Source organism: Canis lupus, chromosome 1 (assembly GCF_003254725.2).
Source record: "Canis lupus dingo isolate Sandy chromosome 1, ASM325472v2, whole genome shotgun sequence".
NCBI classification, from domain to species: domain Eukaryota; kingdom Metazoa; phylum Chordata; class Mammalia; order Carnivora; family Canidae; genus Canis; species Canis lupus.
This window is the reverse complement of record NC_064243.1, coordinates 30,483,194-30,503,899: the sequence shown is the minus strand read 5'-3', so window position 1 is coordinate 30,503,899 and position 20,706 is coordinate 30,483,194. Positions and strand designations below refer to the sequence as shown.

At 43.2% G+C, this 20,706-nt stretch overlaps 1 protein-coding gene across 5 annotated transcripts in view; it reads right to left on the bottom strand.

The window, feature by feature from the left end:
• Positions 1 to 19,559, bottom strand: part of ARFGEF3 (ARFGEF family member 3) — a 176,252-nt gene extending 156,693 nt beyond the window's left edge. For all 5 annotated transcript variants that reach the window (XM_025422392.3, XM_025422396.3, XM_025422393.3 and 2 more), the window contains exons 1-2: positions 19,321 to 19,559; positions 11,498 to 11,549 (exon numbers count right to left, since the gene is read on the bottom strand). In XM_025422392.3, coding sequence (XP_025278177.1) covers positions 11,498 to 11,549; positions 19,321 to 19,405 — 137 coding nt within the window. In that variant the 5' untranslated portion in view covers positions 19,406 to 19,559. The remainder of the gene's footprint in view (positions 1 to 11,497; positions 11,550 to 19,320) is intronic.
• Between the last annotated feature and the right edge of the window lie 1,147 nt (positions 19,560 to 20,706).

Sequence of the window (20,706 nt, the reverse complement as noted above, 5' to 3'; positions counted from 1 at the left end):
CTGCCTTTCAGTGTCCATCTTCATGTATAGATGCTGATGGGCAAAATGACTAGCTCAGGATCCCAACGGCCATGGAAGAACTAGGAATTGGACCTATAAGTCACTGTATGACTATTACCTGTTTCCTTTCTCCTCCAATGGTATGTTCTTGGAGGGGAGATGGTCTCTGTGTTATTCCCAGCACACAAAACATGGCTGGTTTGGCTGATTCTGAGCCCAGGATGCTTGTCCCCATCTGCCACTGCCTCTTCCACCACAACCCAGACCCCCTCATACTGTCTTCCCACTACCAATCACAGCTTCAGATACCTCCATTGAGATGCTGACATTCATGACAGAGCTGCAAGGCATCATCACAAGCAAATATTTATAAAGGAGTCCACTGTACTGGGTGATTGTGTACACACACCTTAAACTAACAATTGTTTTCTTTCTTAATCAAATATCTTATTGACTTTAAAATTACAATTATATTTTGACCATGTCTGAAACACGTGAGTGCTTCCCTCCTCGCTTTCAGCAAAGGTCGTGTTACTGGCTCTGTCTTCCACGTTCAGGTTTACTTCAGAAGAGCAGTTAAATTTCCAGAGGGCAGATACAGTGACCCTCCCCAGGTCAACCCGGATGGCCTCTGTGTCCAGCCCCTGCCTGCCAACCACAGCTGGACAGTGTTTCCTGGCTTCTTCTCCACCAACAGACTCTGAAATACACATACAAAACCCTTTTTGTCTTTGAAAGATTTTTCTTGCAGCTGGCAATACAGAAAACCAAAATGAGGCTTACAAAATAAAGCAGGCAATGGGGAAGATACAGCTTTAGAGAGGAAAAAAAAAATCTTTAAAATACAACTGTTCTCTCTGGACTTCATTAAATTAAAAATTAGCCCAGGTCTGCTCTCACTAAGAACGTGATCTATACTGGATGCGTTTCTTTAGTTTAGGCCTAACTTGGTAAAAATCAGTCCTTGGCTACATTTCCTCTGAGGAGGTCTGCAGGCTCACTGCTCATGGTAACCCTCCCTAAAGAGACCACCATAGCTGCTCATTAGCCTTTTCCCCACTCAAGTGAGCAGAAGCTCAGAGAGGTAAGGGTTAGTTAATGACATAATTACTCAGGCTTCCCTCGTGGGTACTCACATCAATTTCAGACTGGAGTCTTTTATCTCAAGGTCTCTTCTGCCTTACAAAGAGGAAAAGTCAATTTAGGTCATTTCCTGGCAAAGTTCTGTACACACATGAATCTCAACAGCTCTACTAATTCACAGCTCTTCCCTCAGCCTGAATATATGACACCCCCTCTTTTAAAAGCTCTGGCTCCATTGGGACGCCTGGGTTGCTCAGTGGTTAAAGCATCTGCCTTTGGCTCAGGGCCTGATCCTGGAGTCCTGGGATTGAGTCCCGCATCGGGCTCCCTGCATGGAGCCTGTTTCTCCCTCTGCCTGTGTCTCTGCCTCTCTCTCTCTCTCTCTCATGAATAAATAAAATCTTAAAAAAAAAAAAAAAAAAAGCTCTGGCTCCTTGGAAATTGCATTTAAAGTTGTTTCAGTACCGGGTGATTTTATCTGCAACTCCAACATTAGTAAGTCGCTCTCATTAACGAGCAGTGGCTAAATACGGATTTCCCAAGAGCTCTTTGCAACGATGGTGCTTCATCAGATAATGTACTGCATGAAATTTAGTATTCTATATCTCAGTTTTTCACAGTTACAAGAAAGAAAAAAATAACCCTTTTTGATGAATCAATAATGGTGGAGGGAATACCCCATAATGGGTTAAGACAGTAAACTGGAGTCCTGACTCTCCCCGAGGCCAGCTTGAGAAGTGTGGCTGGCTACCTGGTTTTTCCAAACCACAGCGTTTCCCCTGCTGCACAGAAGGGCTGTCAGGATGGAGACCAGGATGCACAACACCTGGGAGAGGCTCTGTCACATAAGAAAGGTTTTCAAAATGTTAACTTGTATTCTTAAGGGTATTCAAATTAGTTGAGAAAATATGAATCAGAAAGCTTTGAAGCTTCGAGACATTTTATTAACAGAGCACTGGGATATGAAGAGGTAAAGGAGATCTCCTGTGTCAAATGTACTGAACTTCACTTGAAAAGATAGACCAGGGTATTATTGTGTAATTCCATAATCATACTGACTTACAGACAGTCCAACTACACATAAATATGCACCAAAATGAAAACAGAATATAAAATATTTAATAAATGAAGATATCCAAAGAAACTAAATATGATTTTAGTTTTTGCACTATGCCTTCCCCAGTAGAAAAAAAAAGCCCTACAGGGTGAACAAGGGAGATACAAACAACTCACTGAAACATTTATATCACTGAATCAATAAGCTCCAGTCCCTACCCATCTCTTGGAATCCACTGTTATAACCCATCAATAGAAACAATTTCTCAGAGGCATACTTTGAAAAAAAGAAGGAAATTTGGACTTAAATTGCCTATAAGGCACAGTTTAATTATAAAAACCAAACAGAATAAAAAGCCTACCTTTATTCCATTCAAAAAGAATAGAGGCTTAAGAAAGGAAAATTCATGATTGGATTGTTATATTTTCTCAAAATGGAGTCTTATTTTTTATTTTTTAAAAAAGATTTTATTTATTTATTCATGAGAGAAAGAGAGAGAAAGAGAGGCAGAGACACAGGCAGAGGGAGAAGCAGGCTCCATGCAGGGAGCCTGATGCGGGACTGGATCCCAGGTCTCCAGGATCACGCCCTGAGGCAAAAGCAGATGCTAAACCACCGAGCCACCCAGGGATTCCTCAAAATGGAGTTTTATGTTTCCTTCCAACACTTCCCCTTTAGAATCAAGGGCTATAAAATAAAGACATCAACCACTTGTCAAAAGGAATGATGAGTGGCCAAGGCTATTCTTGAACACTAATATCTTGTTGGGGGATCCCTGGGTGGCTCAGCGGTTTGGTGCCTGCCTTTGGCCCAGGGCGTGATCCTGGAGTCCCGGAATCGAGTCCCGTGTCGGGCTCCCTGCATGGAGCCTGCTTCTCCCTCTGTCTGTGTCTCTGCCGCTCTCTATATATGTCTATCATGAATAAATAAATAAATAAATAAATAAATAAATAAATCTTTTAAAAAACATTATAAAAAAACATTAACATCTTGCTCACATCCCAATATATCCATCAAGCCCAATATCCTCCTAGTCTGGGTGGGTTATACACTTCTTTAATTGACTGCATCATTTAAAACTGCTTTTAGGTCAGGGGATATTAACAAGGAGAAGCTTTATAATTGAGAGCTAATTGTAAGTCTTCCTTATCAAAGGGAATAGAATAAGAAAACCATTAGGACTGACCTACAGGCTGGCAGATAGCAGAAGAAGCTATAAGTTAGGAAATAGTATAGTACTGTTACTTATGATACATAAAAAGGGAACAGAGGGCAGCTGTGTGCCTCAGTGAGTTAGGCATCTGCCTTTGGTTCAGGTCATAATCCCAGGGTCTTGGGATCTAGCCCCACATCAGGCCCCTCACTCAGTGAGGAGCTTGCTTCTCCTTACCCCTCTCCCTGCCACTCCCCCTGCTCATGCACATGCTCTCTCTCTGTCAAATAAATAAATAAAATCGTAAAAAAATAAGATAAAAGGTGACAGGAATACTCTTTGTCTTCCACAGCAGCAAAAAAAGGAAAAAGAGAAATTAGATCTTTGGGGCACCTTGACTTTGAACATGGATTTCAGCATCCCCCCCTGCTAGAGGCTTCTCTACATGCCACGTTCTTCTTGCCAATGGGTTTTTGTGGTCAACACGGAAATGTCATTATGCTCACCTGTGTAGGGCAATTCTGATCTCAGGAAGGTGTAACAAATCAGGTCCACGCCAAGGCAAGTCCTTGTGCACATAAATGGTCCCTATATACCTCTGGCAAGGCTGACAGTCTCCCTCCTTCCTTTCAGGACTCACTGAGATAAAGAATTCCCTATAACTGTAAATGAGCCAGGCTTAGATTAGCCAAAGGGTCTTAAACCTCTTATTCTATCATCATCATAATCATTATCATCTTCCTATTGCAGAACCAGCAAAAGATAAACAGAGCCAATATTTACTTACATTTGCCTGCCTCTGCAAGGGGAGGTCAGCTGTACTTGGGAAGAAAGAGATAAGACCTCAAGATGAGTTTAAATTCATGAGAAGCAGAGATGTTTCCAATTCACCTGGAATAACGTGGAAGCCTCATTAGAAACACCTGTCCTGCACTTATGCTAACAGCCCCTATTCAGTTAGCACAAGCTGAAGACAGGACCTGGGAATTCTACACTACCATCCTTTGCTTCCTCCTCTTGACTGTAGGAGCTAGCAAGGAAAGCCCAACACTTCTTCATGACACAAGAAACAACAATGCTGAGATTGAAACTGTCTGCCAAAACCACTATTGAGATATGTGCTGTTCTCATCCATTTTAAATCAGTCTTTCCCACTTGATGTGAATATGTTTATTTCAATTAAAAAATAAAAATGTTGCACATCTGTAGAAGTTGCTCCAGGGGATCCCTGGGTGGCGCAGCGGTTTGGCGCCTGCCTTTGGCCCAGGGTGCGATCCTGGAGATCCGGGATCGAATCCCACATCAGGCTCCCGGTGCATGGAGCCTGCTTCTCTCTCTGCCTCTCTCTCTCTCTCTCTCTCTCTCTCTCTCTCTCTCGCTCTCTCTCTGTGACTATCATAAATGAATAAAAAATTAAAAAAAAAAAAGAAGTTGCTCCAGGGTTCAAAGCATAGAACTGAAACACTGAAATAGATAATAGCAGCAGAAAAGCAATTAAAATAAAACCATACAAAGAATGGGGAGCTACTATGGATGGTTCTCTTAAAGCATAAAGGCTGATGAATGTGCTCCCATTCTGCATGAAAGATCAGTAGGTCCCCCAATCAAAATAGGGAGGAACATGACAGCATCTGAGCTGAAAAAAAAAATGTGGACCACCCAAGTAAAATGAAGCAGAAGGCTGAGCAGAGGCTCAGCCAGAGCAGGGACAAGAGTCATGTGTGGGACACACACAAGGATGAATGGGAAGAAGTGCTGTAAGAGTCTTTCTGGGAATAGCAACTAGCAGGAGAAAAGTAATTAGGCTGAGATTGACTCTGAAGAATCACAGAGAAGGTAGTAAGCAAAAGGCAGCTGGTCTGTGGCTGGAGTACTGTCTGGGATTGTTCCCAAAGGGGCACTGAGAAATGCCAACAAGAGGTTCACTGCCAATGGCTGCCTTTTAACAAGACAACTCGAAGATTCCCTTGACAGTTTTATCTCGTCCATACCACTCCTATTGTAAATAACCTGGGCTAACAGAAGGAGCAAATCCTGGGTTGGAGCAGGATGGTGGTGAAGGTTCTTTAGTTCTTTAGAACAGAAATACTCCAAGTCAAATTCATGTTGGGCATGTGGCAGAGGAGGCAGCTTGCCTCTTCTAGGCGGGCCAATGAGAGCTGAAATTCTTGCATCATCAATGCCCTTTGGCAAAGAACATTAATCAGAGTCCCAATAACTACTACCAACTCCCAACCCATGATCTAATACAGGGCTTTGGTTGAGTAGAGAGTGAAGCATTTAAGACTATACTAGCTGAGTCAATGGATTGGGTGTTGGGCTTCCGATCCTACTCTTTGGGACCCCCCCACCCCGCCCTTCAGTCAGTGAGATGTAAAAAGTTGTCTTGTCAAAGCTGAGGTTTCATTCTGGCATGGATCCTTCCAAATACTGTGTTTTCTAAGAATCTAGGAGATGAGGCACAGGTGCCCTGGGATATGCAGTGCAGTTTGGAGAATCAGTTTCATCCTGCAAGCATTTACAGAGCACCGTAAGATGAATAATTTATATATATGACCTTCTTGAGGATAGGGTCTCAGAACAGAAGCCCTAGTCAGCTGCCAACCTGATTGATAAGCATCCTGAGAGATTTATGTATAGTGAAGGTACAAAAGAGAAAAGGATCCCTTCTAGCAAACACAGCTCAGTCTTTAAGGATAAGAAGGATGACAAAGTGGCAAGAGTTGTATGTAAATGAGGCACCCAGTAGACAATCTTGAAAAGAGCAGCTCAGAAAATACCTCCCTCGTGTTTTAATGCCCCATTAGAAAGGGAGTTTGGGATTGCTAAGCAAACACTGCAGACCTGCCATGTTGGTCTAGGCTCTGGCATGCAGAAGGAAGAGGATTCATAAGAGCATGCTTTATTTCAACTTCTGAGATGGGCTCAGGAAGGAGGAGGAGGGGGCTGGGAAATGCCTTCAGTAAAACACTAGTACATGTGAGACAGAGTATCCCGGAACAAATCACAGCCTTCATTGTGGGAAAGAGCTTGTTTCCCTGATGGCATGTGCCACTAAGGTTCCACTCAAAGCAGGACAGAAACCAAGGTCCTTAAAACAGTCTGTGGAATCTGGAAGGGCAGAATGAAGCTTGACTTGAACGGGGATGGCCCTGGGAGCCATGAGAACTTTCTGAGGGGACAGGGAGTACAGGGCTGGAATCCTGGTGAGGTGAGTGAGGTACTGGCCTCGGGTAAAAAATTTTAGAGGGCATGAAGAAACTCAGCAAGATAAATAATATTTTAGTGCCACATTTTTTAAAATTCCAGTGTAATTAACAGGGTTCTATTAATTTCAAGGAGAAAAATGTCAGAGAACAGAAAACATTTCATGCTATTAACTAATAATATTTCTTGATTAGTAGCATCCAGGTCTTATTTATTACTTGGCTGAAAAAACAACAGCTAACAATGATGAAGTCAAGGACTATTAATGCGAACGTGATTTGGTCAGCATCCTCAGTTGCTTTCTGCTTGTAAAACAAGTAGGATATGGAAATGGTAACCCCAATCAAAGGGAGAGCCTGAGCTATCAATGACCTCCTTCTTGAGTTTAAGAACACCGTGATGTCCCACTAATTCACAGGTTTTCAACCCTGTGTAGATATGGAAGGCCTTAAATTAAAGAAGGAAAAGAGGAACAAAGACAGTGAAGGGACAGGCTCATCATGGAGGAAGGTTAGGGTTCTTTTTTTTTTTTTAAGATTTTATTTATTTATGCATGAGAGACTTGGGGGGGAGGGGCAGAGACACAGGCAGAGGGAGAAGCAGGCTCCATGCAGGGAGCCTGACGTGGGACTCGTCCCGGGTCTCCAGGATCACACCCTGGGCTGAAGGCAGCACTAAACGCTGAGCCACTGGGGCTGCCCAAGGTTAGGACTCTTAAACTTACTGCCAAGTTCAAAAGCAAGACTTAGGGCAAGAAGGTAGAATGATATTCACATAACTACGAACAAATTCCACAGAATTCCCTAGAAATATTCCACAGGACAGGTTCCCTGGACCTTCCTCCATGGCTGGCACAAAATCTCACTGGCACTCTGCATGAATTCCTGTAGTTGCAGCTATAGCGGCTCACTTACTGACCCTGAGAGTGGGCGTTTGCTAACTGCAAGCCTGGCGTGGAATAGGCAATGCCTCTGACCACTCCTTATCTTCATCTAAAATGTTTTATCGTGGGATTCTCCCCTATAGTGCCCTACACATGACTGAATCTAGTCACTAGAGTGACTAAAATCACTCCTGTGACATCTGGTCTACTTCAGTTTGTACAAGAAGTCCACGGAGCAATCAATGATAAACGAAAAACAGAAGATAATGGAACCACAGGTCTCTCAAGGCTTTGGTTTCTTCTGATCTATCATTACTAATGTACACATTTGAGCAAAACAATATGAGTAATTATTTATCAGAACGTTAATATATTTAACCTAAAAAGCAATCAATCAGTGGCAAAAGAAAAAATTAAGAAAAACAGCACAGCAGTATTTGAGATTTGTATTATTCCCTATTGCCCCTTCCAAAACAACAAAATATCTGTAAATAATGGAAACCAAATCTGAATACAAAATCAGGAGATTGTAAGCCATAGCTAATGAATCTGGTTTCTTTCTCATATACTACAAAAAAGTGAAATCAAAGAAAAATAATTAAAATATAATTGAAGAAAAATAATTAACATATCCAAATTCTTTCTTGGATACACATATTTACAGTGACTAGATTTTTTTTGAGCAGGTACTCAAACAATAGAAGGATGCTCTGGTAAACATGATGCCTGCACAGAGTTAAGTCCTGTCTGGGTTTAATAGTGCCCGGCAGCAGAATCAGAGGATTAAAGGAAGACTGACTTCACAACAAAGAGAGAAAAACCCATTACAGCGTATCTCATTATATCACTTCCCTTACGATAAAGGGAGCTAGTAAATCAGACAAATATTGATTCAATTGCTCTTTTTTGTTCTAATTATGGCTTATCCCTCTACCCTAAAAGAGGCTTTAAAAGCCTCCCAACTATTGTGAATCATGGTCAAATTGAAGTATCCTTCTACGTATAAAATTCTACAATGAATTTACAGTTGCTACCACAAAACACTGTTTTTTCAGCTACATATGTGTTTATTCTCCTCCCTGTGAATATAAAACCTTTGAGAGCAATGCTCACATCTGCTTTGTCTCATGCATATGGTTTAATTCTCTGTACAAAAATGTTTGATTAACCTCAATGCATACGGAGAACACAATACACATACATGAGGATGACATCACCAGCTCTTTATTAGGATAAACACTCCAAATTATCTGCTAACGGTAGTAAAGATATGAAAAGACACCAATATATATTCATCCACAGCTCCTGATCCAGCATCCTTGCCACCTATTTGGTGACATCCCCCCGCCCCCTTCTATGGATTGTACAAGATGGCAACTGGGCTCTGGGTGAATCTCGAAGCCATGGAGGAAAGTAAAGCTAAATGCCATGGCTAAATGAGGACCAACCATGTTTAGATCCCATTAACACTGCATTTTCTCTACCTCATCTGTGCCCCATGACATCCTCGGACGTACATACATCAAGGGTTGAAAAATATCAGTTGTCCTTTGATGAATGTGCTTAACTAGTAGGCCACGAGGCTCCTCTGGTATCACTGCCACTTTCTCACCCCTAACACTATAGGCAGAACTCTTATCACAGACCCAGAATCACAAAAAGCCCAGCCGTCAGGTTCAACAACCCTCTGGATTAGGAACTAGCCTTTAAAGTGTTGTTACCAAACGTTTTTAATCAACCAGCCACTTAAAAAATTTAAAGTTCTGTTTTTCACGTATTTTAAACTGACATTTACATTTCTTTGTCATAATTTTAATTAATGGAAAAGGCTATGATTCTGGCATACTGGAAATATTACAATTTTTAATTAAAACATATCACTTATTTAAATGTACCTAATGAAATCTGAATATCCCACCAATTTGAAAACCACCTTCATCCATCAGAAAAGTATATGAGCACACTCTTCTTTAATAGTAAAAGATGCTACATTTTTCTCCTTTCACCTTGAATTTGTTCTTCCATTCTACTTCGTCAACTTAATTTTCTCTCAATATAATATGTTTTAACTCTTAAGAGGCCTTTATTACTCTCCTACTATATTTCCGTGTAACAAAATGTGTATAAAGTAATTTTTAAAAAATTTCCGGTGGCCAAAAGGCTTTAAAGTGTTAAATTTTCTTGTACTTTGAGGTGTAATTATTAATGGACCCAACTGATCCAAATAGTATTAAGTATTATTTATAAGAATGTTAATATAATTAACCTGGAAAGTATAATTTTACTTTATTTTTTAAATATTTTTTATTTTTAAAATTTAAGTCATTTATTTTTCTCTTCAATTACTTCACATACCCATGGATGAAGTATTCCTTATTATCTTTTTGTCTATTACCTTATAAAAGATTAGGTCTTCCTTCAATTTTGTTGAAAGCCAAGAAGTAAAAACTAACTTACAAAAAAATGTGTGGTCTGGTCATTACATTCGTCCCCTTTACCAACACAAACACTAGTATTTTCATAGTCCTTTGTTGGTGGGAAAAGATTTTTGCACTCCAGGACAACACATCACAGTAAGATTCAGAATGGGATGGGTTAATAGTGGTGCTTTCCTTGGTCAAAGAGAAGAGGGACTATAACAGATAACACAGAAAAGGAGATGTAGCAAAATCAGTTTTCAGAAAGAGTACCTATAGACAACAGGGACCAGGAAATATCTCCCTTAAACCATCTATGCCTTCACATGTCTTGGAGAGTCTCCATGTTCTCCTGTGTGCATGCATACCCCAACTGGAACACCCCTCCTCTGGGCAAGAGTATCGTTGCCAGGCATTCTGTCCATTTAGCTTTATACACAGAAACGTACTTTGGTTTGATTAACACATGTATTTCCTTACAACATATCAGCTTGTAGCAGATACTACAGGAGAAGCAATAATTTTTTTTTAAAACACAGGATTCTTGTTCATTCTCCTTGTAGAGATGGAAAACATCTAATAAATCATAATGTCCTGACAGTATAGAACTATACTCAACAAAAGACTGTAAGTTCAATATTTTTAATAATGTCAAAAAATTGGGAATCATCCAAATGTTTAATAATATTACTAAATAAACATTACAGCAGCCATATAGTGGAAGAATATACAATATTTTAACTTGAGGAACATATATTGATGTAAGAAAATGTTCTTCATATGATGTGGACTGAAAAAACAAGCAGGAAACAACCATAAATAAAATTCATACTAATTTGTTAAGTATGTATATGTAGGAAAAAGTCTGTTAAGAAAATTTTTTAAACTGTTTTTAGTGGTTATCCTTAGGTGGTGTGATTATGGGCACAGGAGGAAGTGTTTCACAGTAAAAAAAAAAAAAAATGATGAAACGGTAGAAAATGAACTGAAGTGGAAAACAGAGTAGGAAACTGTATAGCCTTTGCTCCCACTGGCTTCTCCCTTCACATGCCTTTCTAACACATTCCTTCTAGGGAGGAAGCATCATACTCATCCTTATGCCCCCATGCTCAGTATAAGGGAGGCCATCATAAATGTGTGCTAAATAAATAAGTGAAGAAGAGAAAGAATCCACAGCTTTGTTCTTCCCAAATGTCCCACACAGGGCACTTGTCTCATGATAAAGGAAGGTGGGGAAGGGTGAGCAAGGTAGAGAAACTGGTTCATTATCTCCAGCCTGTTTTATGTGGCTATAGAATTAGTGAGATGGTGTCCAGCCAAGGGGCCAATGAGAGTTTAAATCTAACCCCCTACCCCCACCAGGGTGTAGGACTGCTTCTTCCCAGCAGGGGCACCATCTCCCAGTCTGCATGGAAGATCTTGTCTACTATCTACATTCTCACTCAGGTTTTGGTAATTTCTCTCCTTGACCAGTTTTATCTTTCATCTACTTCTTCAACTGCTTCCTTTGGGTTACTGACTTCATTTATTCCACAGATGCCTGGGAATCACTGCAGTCAGGTTCCCATCCTGTTCCTAGATATAAAAAAGCCATTGGTCAGCAAGTAAAATGCTATAAGCCAATGAGGTTATCTGGGCCTTCAGGAAAACACGGTGGTTTTTACTTCCACTACATTATATAACTCCAGTCTCCTTACCTCAGCAAGTGTGGAGGGATCTTGACAATGGTATCCACACCACCCAGGGTTTCTGCAGAAGGAAAATTACAAAGTTAAAAATAAATAATGTATAGACTGGGAATCTGCAGATAAATTTCCTTGTTAGTTTCTTTTTTTTTCCCTGGAAATCCCTATAATTATAAACTGGTCAATTCTCAATTATCTGCATGCAAGTCATTCGTACTTAAAAATCCTTCCCCTTCATGACTCCAAAGACTTCCTTGGAGGAGTTAAAAATTAGGATACATTTCCCTATAGAAACACAGATTGAATAGCTAAACTTCTCACCTGAACCAGAATGCCAATATAATTTAGCTACAACTGTCTAAAATGCTATATTCTTACTATAACAATAGAGAGAAGATATGAGAAACAAAAGCAAAAATAAACTCTTGGGACTACACCAAACTAAAAACCTTTGCAGAGCACAGGACACCATCAACAAAAACAAAAGGCAATCTACTGAATGAGACAAAATATTTGCAAATCATATCTAATAAATGGATTATATCTAAAATATATAAAGAACTCATATAACTCAACACCAAAAAAAATTTTTTTAAAAACCTCAACCAGACAAATAATTCAATTAAAAAATGAACAGAGGACCTGAATAGGCATTTTTCCAGAGATGACATACAGATGGCCAACAGACACATGAGAAGATGCTTGACATCACTCATCATCAGGGAAATGCAAATCAAAACCACTATGAGATATTACCTGATACCTGTCAGAATGGCTAAAATCAAAAAAATAAGAAATAAGTGCTGGTAAGGATGTGAGAAAAGAGAATTCTCATGAGCTGTTGGTGGAAATGTAGCTTGGTGCAGCCACTATAGAAAGTGGTATGGAGGGTCCTCAAAAAATTAAAAACAGTACTACCATACCATTCAGTAATTCTACTCCTACCAGGTATTTGCCCACAGAAAATGAAAACACTAGTTCAAAAAGATATGTGCAACCCTATGTTTATCACAGCATTATATACAATAGCCAAGATATGAAAGCAACCTAAGTGTCCCTCAATAAATGAATGGATAAAGAAGATGGGCTAAAATATATATATAATGGAATTTTACTCATCCATAAACAGGAGAATGAAATCTCATCATCTGTGAGAGGGTAGATAGACCTAGAGGGTACTATATTAAGTAAAATTAGGCAGAGAAAGACAAATATCATATAATTTCACTTATATGTGGAATGTAAAACAAATGGATAAACAAAAAACAAAAATAGACTCATGAATATGCACGGAGAATACACTGATGATTACCAGAGGGGAGGGGTGCAGGAGATGGACGAAATAGATGAAGGAGATGAAGAGGTACAAACTTCCAGTTATAAAATAAATAAGTCACAGGATGAAAAGCATAGCATAAGGAATATCATCAATAATATTTTAATAACTTTGCATGGTGACAGATGGTAACTACACTTTTTGTAAGTATCTTGTAATGTATATAATAGCCAAAACACTAAATTGTGCACCTGAAATTAATATAGTATTGTGTATCAACTAAACTTCAATTAAAAAATAATAAATACAGAAAAGAAAGCTATTTCCTCGAAAATACTGTTTCAATACCCTTAAATAATAATTTATAATTGTGAGACACTTGATGTTCACAAGGCACTTTATGCAACATCTCATTATTCTCACACACATTTCTGACATGGTAGATTTTTAACTTTAAAAAAAAAATCCTACAGTAAGGAAGCTCACCTTTAAATCTCATTAACCTAACCTGGATATTCAATACTTTCCCATTGTTGTGGATTATTCAAACTACTGCTGCCTCCAATTGTAGAGATAATGAAACACTATTCTCTCCCTACCACCCCCCCCCCCAAACCTGTTCTATTTCAATAACGCTAACAGTTCTGCAGCGAATTCCAGCATGTGTGGTTGGGAGAGGCATCCCTACATGAACAAGCAATTCTCTGACACCAGCTAAGCCATTCTACAATTTAACTCAATTCTGACAATATCTACTAGAAGATGGGGTCAGATCCCATTAGTAAAAGACTCAGGCTGAAGGTTCTAATGATCCCCTCTTTGAGTTCAGTTAATTTGCTAGAACAGTTTGCAGAACTCAGAGAAACATTTCACTTACTACATTACTGGTTTATTACAAGAGGACAAAACTCCAGAATGGCCAGATGGAAGAGAGGCACGTGCCAAGGTATGGAAATGGAAAAGGCGAAGAGGAGCTTCCATGTCTCTGAGGGTGGCATTCTCCCCAAATTTCCATGTGTTTACTAACCCACAAGCTCTCTGAATGCAGTCCTTTTTGTGGTCTTTATGGAGCCTTCATTATGTAAGAACGATTAATTAAATCATCAGCCATTGGAGACTGAACTCAATCTCCATCCCTTCTTCTTTCTGGGGAGGTCTGGGGTCTGATTGAAAATTCCAACTCTCTAAGCACAGGGTTGGTCCTCCTAGCGACTGGTCCCCATCCTTAAGTTGCCTCATTTATATAACAACACTTTATGGTTCTCTTCACCTAGGAAATTCAAGGATTTTAGGAGCTCTGAGCCAGAAACAAGGAAAAAGACCAAGTCTATATTTTTCATTAGAAATCCCAGTATCACAAGCTCCAATTTGTTCCCAATTTTTTCAGCTCAAACTGTGTTAACTCCTTCTTCCTTGCTTAGAGTCAACTAGACCTGTCAATGCAAACCATTTTCATTGGAAAAGAAATATTTCTCCCTGTCTGCTAAAAGATCAGAAGGAAAAATGGATACCATATGTATCCCTGAGACTCAAGGGTAAGAACAGTCCAAAACCTGATGATAGGATCTGAGCCTGTTGTGGCCAATGGGGCAAAGAGCGGGTGCAAGCAAGACAATCCACAAAACAGAAAGATGGGCTCAGTAGGGTCAGGGATGCTGTGGCCAACAAGGCTAACGGTGGCAGTGGAAGAACTGAGGTCAGCTGTTAGGACAAGACAGGACATCAAGAAGGGAAAGCCCTGAGATGCATGTGCAGGAAGCAGATCAAAGCATGGCCTAGCAGCTAGCAGGGCAGGGGCCAGTGCCCACAACAATTTGATGCTACTGTCCAGGGGGAGGTGTTAACACTATAATGACCAAATCACTGTAGTTTTCTTCATCAGACAGAGGGGTTTATATTCAACTCGGGATGTTCAATAGAGCCCAACCCTACAAATGCTAACCAAGAGGCAGAGGAAATAAAAAGAACACAGGACAATCACAGAGCAGCTGTAATGAGCCTGTCCTGTTCAAGGAGAGATGCTGAGAAGGTGTCTGCCCCGGGCTTTGGGTGTCGAGCCCAGCTGCAGACTAGTGATGTCCATATGAGCATCACATTCTCAGAAACTGAACTGAAGCTGTGGATATGGATGTGGTCAACTCCAGTAGGGTTGAGAATAAGAGAAGAGGGCTCAGGGCTAACTCCTGAGAAGCTCAAACATTTAGGCTAGGGAGAAGTGCTGGAGAAAGGAGACAGAACCCCTTAGGAGGCATGATAAAAATTGTGGTCCTGGAGGCCAGGGTAAGATAGACACCCGGTATGTTCCACCTGGCTGAGAATGCCCTCCTGGACTGGGGTCTGGGTGCCTTATTCTTTAGCCACGGTTGGTGGCATGATGGAGGAGGAAGTCAGATGGCAGTGAGTTGAAGAATGAGTAGACGATGAGGCTATGGACACAATCACCATAGACACATTTTAAGAAGCCTGGCTGTGAACATAACAGAAACTGGCTGGAAGGAAAAGCAGATGGGAAGGTAGAGGGAAGGATGGTGGTGGACGGACTATTCTTCCTTCCCAACCTGGCATTCCAGCCTCTAGTTTTCTTTCTCCTCTCTTCCATTTTCCAAATCCATTTTACACAAGTCCCTGATATATGTAAGACACCAAAAGTTTCTAAAATGAAGACACAGTCCCTTGACGTTCTAATGTTCCGACATTCTATGTCATCTGGCCCGTCCCAGCTCACGTGGGTCTGGGATCACCACTTCTTGAAGAAAAATGCTCTTGTCTCTACTTTCCTCAAGCTGACCCCTTCCCTTATTCTTTCTATTCCCTAGTCAGACCATTTTCTCACTGACAAGAAAAATATCTAACAACCCAGATTGTTCAAAATAGAGGGAAGACACATATATACATTCTTTGCCAGTTATTATGCGGCCACTAAGAAAACCAATTTTCAGAGAAGTATCAATGACAACATAGAAGAAAATGCTAAAGCTAAAAACAAAAACAAAAAAACAAATGATACTCTGCCATAGAAACTATAACCCCTTGCAGAAGGGAAATACTCTAAAATGTGATCAGCATTCTCTCTGGGTGTTGAGATTACAGGTGACATTAGTTTTTTTCTTTATACTGTCCAAATATTTTTCAGTATTCTAAAATGAGCATATATAAGTTTTATAATAGAAAAAAAGATGACTATATCTTAAAACCCAAACAAGTCATTAAGAGGCTGATCTGTTTACTGAACATCTGCTTCTTTTCTTACAAATGCAGAAGCCACAATAAAGCATAAGCGACAGTCCCTACATTCAAGAAGCATGAGTCTATACTGTCGATACTTGTTGTTTTGGTTGACTAGCCTTCTGAAACAGAACCCTAAATTTGTTTTGAGGAAACCTTCCTTTTCTGAGTCAGGGATTTCAGGAAGCCTTGTAGCCTAGATCTAAGCCAGTGGGTCCGTTCTATTCCTTAGCTAGAGGACTCATTCAGGTATACACATGACCCATCAGGACCAAGAGAGAACAAGTGAAACCAAAGACTGGGCAGGAGTGACTGGAAGAGCTCCACACTCTTGAGATGAGCTGATGATGGGTCAAGTGGGAGATGACCCCTTCTGTGATGGCCTGCATAGAGCAATGACCCCCCATCTCCTATGACGGTTTCAGTAGGAGATAACTCCTCTCTCCTGTGATGGGCTAAATGTCATGGTAATCCCTCTCCCCTATGATGGTCCAAATGGGAGATAACACCTTTCTCTTCCAACGGACTAGGTCAGTGGAAATGACTCTTCCCTTCCACGATGGTTTCAGTTAGAGATGATCCCTTTCCCCTCAGATGGTTGAAGTGTGCTGATGCTTCTTTCTCATGAGATGGTCTAAATGTGATAATTCACAAGCCTAAAGCTATGGAGACTCCTGCAGAGCAAGGTCCTTGATCAGTATATAATTTCTGAGCCAAACTCAACCCATAGCTAGCCTTACAAGGGATATTTAGCTAATAGAATGAATAAATTCTGTTTTGCCGGTCAGCTTAAATTAAATTAAATTAGGGTTTGTTATTGTTGTTGTTGTTGTTGTTTTGGGGAGGTGAACGGTTTGGTCTCCCAAATACAATATTTCTCAATTATCCTGCCCCCAGAAGAATAACTATGCCCAAATACTCCAAAGTAGCAGGTGCTCTAAGACAGTCGTGAGGGCACGTTTCTGAACCTAGGGGAGGAATGGATTCGACTGAAGAGCTCAGGGAATGCTTCCTATGTGAGTTGGGCCTTAGGAGTCTGGAAAGGGACTTCGCAGCACAAGTAAAGGTAGCAGAGTGTGCAGTGCAGTGTGTTTGTGGAAGCTTCAGCTTACTATAGTTTATGGGACCCCTGGGGGAAGGGCAATAAGAAACAAGAGCTGGGGTTAGATTCTGAAGAGTGTTTTAAGGAATTTACACTTTAATCTAGAGAGAAATAATGGAGATTGAGGAAGAGGAAGTGTTTCACAGTTAAAAAAAAAAAAAAAGATGAAATGGTAGAAAATGAACTGGAGTGGAAAACAGAGTAGGAAACTATATAGCCTTTGCTCCCGCTGGCTTCTCTCTCCACATGCCCTTCTAACAAATTCCTTCTAGGGAGGAAGCATCATACTTATCCTTATATCCCCATGCTCAGTATAAGGGAGGCCGTCATAAATGTGTGCTAAATAAATAAGTGAAGAAGAGAAAGAATTCACAGCTTACCCATTCTTGAAGACAAATCTACTTTAAAAGCTCCACCAACTCACACCAATTTCCTCCCCAACCCACCCCTGACCACATACTTATGCCCTCTTCATTGATCTGTTTTCCTGATTTATTCAGTCCAACCTGCACAATGAGTGTCAAGCACTGTTATTTAACTATTTCACGCCACTTTGACTCCCCTTGGTAACTACAGAAAAACAGTCACTGGGGAAAAAAATCACATCCACTCTCTGGGGTCAGGTCGGATTCCAGGCTCCACTCAGATACCTTCCTCACTTCTGGGTTTCCCACGTAGCTTCCAGGATCTCACCTCAGCCACACTGTGGTTTAACTTAACAAGATGTAAGTACCAAAATTTAAACATGAAAAATACTCCATTACTGGTCTCCTCTCTGTTATCTCAATCTGCGTAACTTAGAGCAAAATAATAATGAACACAGGGATGGGATGTTTAAAGCGTAGTCAGGCCCTGCTTTATTATGTTATTCAGCCATCTGTGACTCTTCATTAGAGACATTTAGGAATCTAGCTCTGAATCAGTCTGCTGAATGACAATGGCAATGCAAAAACAATACTGTGGCTTTAAGAGCCTAGTTGCTCATTTATATCTGGTCCAGATTCCTGTAAGGGTAAACAATGGTCAAGTTCCGCCTACAAGATAAACTTCCTAGAAAATATTGCAGAAAATTTCGTGATGATATGCAGATGTCAAAGAAAATTGATGTTGCTAGGATTGTCTGTACACAGACACCCAATATATGTGAATTCTGATCTTCTACATATTAACAGAGTCACCTGAAACACCATCGGATTCTACATACAGTAAAAAACCTGCTAATGGCACATTGCTTTTTCAGGTTGTAGCACAGCAGTGTCATAACAAGCACTGATTGCTTTCTGATTATGAGAGAAAGAGATTTAATTTTATTTTGTAATTGAATGGCAACTGAGGAATGGCAAGCAGGCTTGGGCCAGGGCGGGCGGGGGTGGGGGGGGGGGTGGGGGACGGGACACAGAGCTGTCTCGGTTTCTCCTCCACCTTTCCTTGTTTTGATCACCCGAAGTATGCTCCTGATCCCTCTGCATTCCCATTCAGACCATTCTGATTGCTCAAATCCGTGCCAAATTGGAATGAATGTCTTTCAGTCTTCTTGTAGGTGGAGTTCTGCAAACCTGAGTCTGGTGGGGGACACAAATGTGCCACCTGGAACTTATTTCAATACTTGCACAGCTCACAAATTTAAAATCCCACCTGTCTGAAGGGCACACCACAGCAGAATTGCAGAGGCAACGCAATCCCACCCGTACGTAATGTCTCCTGTACAATAACCATGCTGGCCTCTATCCGGAAAATCAAATTAAAGAAGCCATTCCTTCCTCGTCACAGTCGCCAATGTTTCGAGATCCGGGAGGATGGTTCAACTTCCCTTTTCGCCACAGGCGCTTGGAATCGGGCCCCTGGATTCGCACCGGCTGTGGTCCTAACTCGGAGATGGGTGACCATCGTCCGCCTGGCTGGGGATCTGGGAAAAAGGGGCCTCCTGGCTAGGAGGACGGCGGTCCCCGGTTAAGGTCTGGGAGAAGGCAGAGGCCAGAGGGGAGGCGGACGGATGTTAACGCCCGATCCCAAATTCCCACGCCCCGCATCAACTGGCTGGGGCAACTCTCGCAATCACGCGTTATGCGCCCACGGCAGAAGCTCGGCGCAGCCCCCCCGCATCAGGGCCGGCTCAGCCCCAGCCCGCGCGGCCCTCCGGCGGCGGCCACCAGGGCCCCGGGGCCCGACCGCAGGCAGGTGCCGGTGCCGGTGCCCGCGCCCCGCGCCCCGCGCCCCGCGCCCCGCGCTCACCCAGGGCCCAGGTGCAGCTCTCCTTGATGGCTTTGTATTTGCTCCCGGACGCCTCCTTCTGCAGCTTCCTCAGGATCTCTTCCATCTTGCCCTTCGCAGGGGCTCGGCCACCGACAGCGAGAGGCGCGCGCGAGGCTCGGCCGGGGACGCCGCCACCGCCGCTGTCGCCGCCGCCACCGCCTGGCCCCGGGCGCCTAGGCGGCCGCTGCGCTCGCCCCCCCCCGGCCCCGCGCGGCGGCTGATGAATCACGCCCGCTCCATGCCGCGGGTCACGTCAGCCCCGCCGCCCCGCCCCGCCCCGCCCCGCCCGCCGCCCCGCCCGCCGGGGTCAGGTGCGCTGGGCGCGCGCCGCGGAGCGCTGGAGCCGGGGGGCGGAGGCCGCGGCCGAGACCCGCCGCCGACGCGGGCCGCCGGGCCTCGAGGCTTCGCGGGCAAGTGGCAGCGGATGCCCGGAGCTGGCCCGCCGGCCGGGCGTCGGCGGGGGCGGCCGAGGGAGCGTCTGGGCGGCGGCGGCAGCCGGCGGGGGGGCCTCGCCGCTTCCCCCGCCCCCCCCGGATTCCCACCCGGTTCCCCACCCGGCTCCCCGACCCGCGATCGCGTGCGCCCGGGGTGGGGCCCGCCGGGTTCGCGGAGCCCCCGCCGGCGTGCGGCGCCCTAGCATCCGCTCGTCCTGCGCTCACTCCTCGGCGGACCGCCCTTCGCGGCCGCCGGCGGTGCTGGGCTCGGGTGCTGCCGGCGGGCAAACCGTGCCGCTGCCCCCGCGCCCCGACACTCTCGCCCAGGAGAGAGTGCCCAGCCCCGCTGTGCACGCGAGGAAGCCAGGCCCGGGGAGGCCAAGTCACTTCCCACGCCCCCAAGAGTTAGCCTCAAAACACATTCCTGAATCCAAACCCCTTTAAAAAAAATCTCTCTTCGACCGCCCCCCCCCCTTTCCTTCCTCTCTTGCCCTGCATCGTTATCCTCTGGGGAAAGAAAGGGAGGGCGCGCAGGGCCCCACGCAGCTACCTAAGTCTGGTGGGGGTGGGAGGGCGGACAGGAAGAACTGCCCCAACCAAGAACCCTCAGGCTGAACTTGGGAGACCCTCGGGGGGTGGCCCGATGGGGGAGGAAGGCAGCCTCAGCCGGGCCTCAGGTCCCGAGAGCCGCTGTGCGCCGGTAACTCGGCGTCCCTGGGGTGGTTGTTGAAGCAAAGAGGGAGAAGGAAATCAGGAATCTCATTTGGCATCTCATTGTTTCCCTGTTGTTTCCCTGACTAGGAGCTAAGGAGGGTTTTGAAGCATATTCGTTTTTCTTTAGAAATGTCACTGGAGTGATAGCGGAAAAAAAAAAAATTGCAAGGGAGTAACTGGCAGCTGGGAAAACAGTAAAAAGGTTCTTCAGTAATCT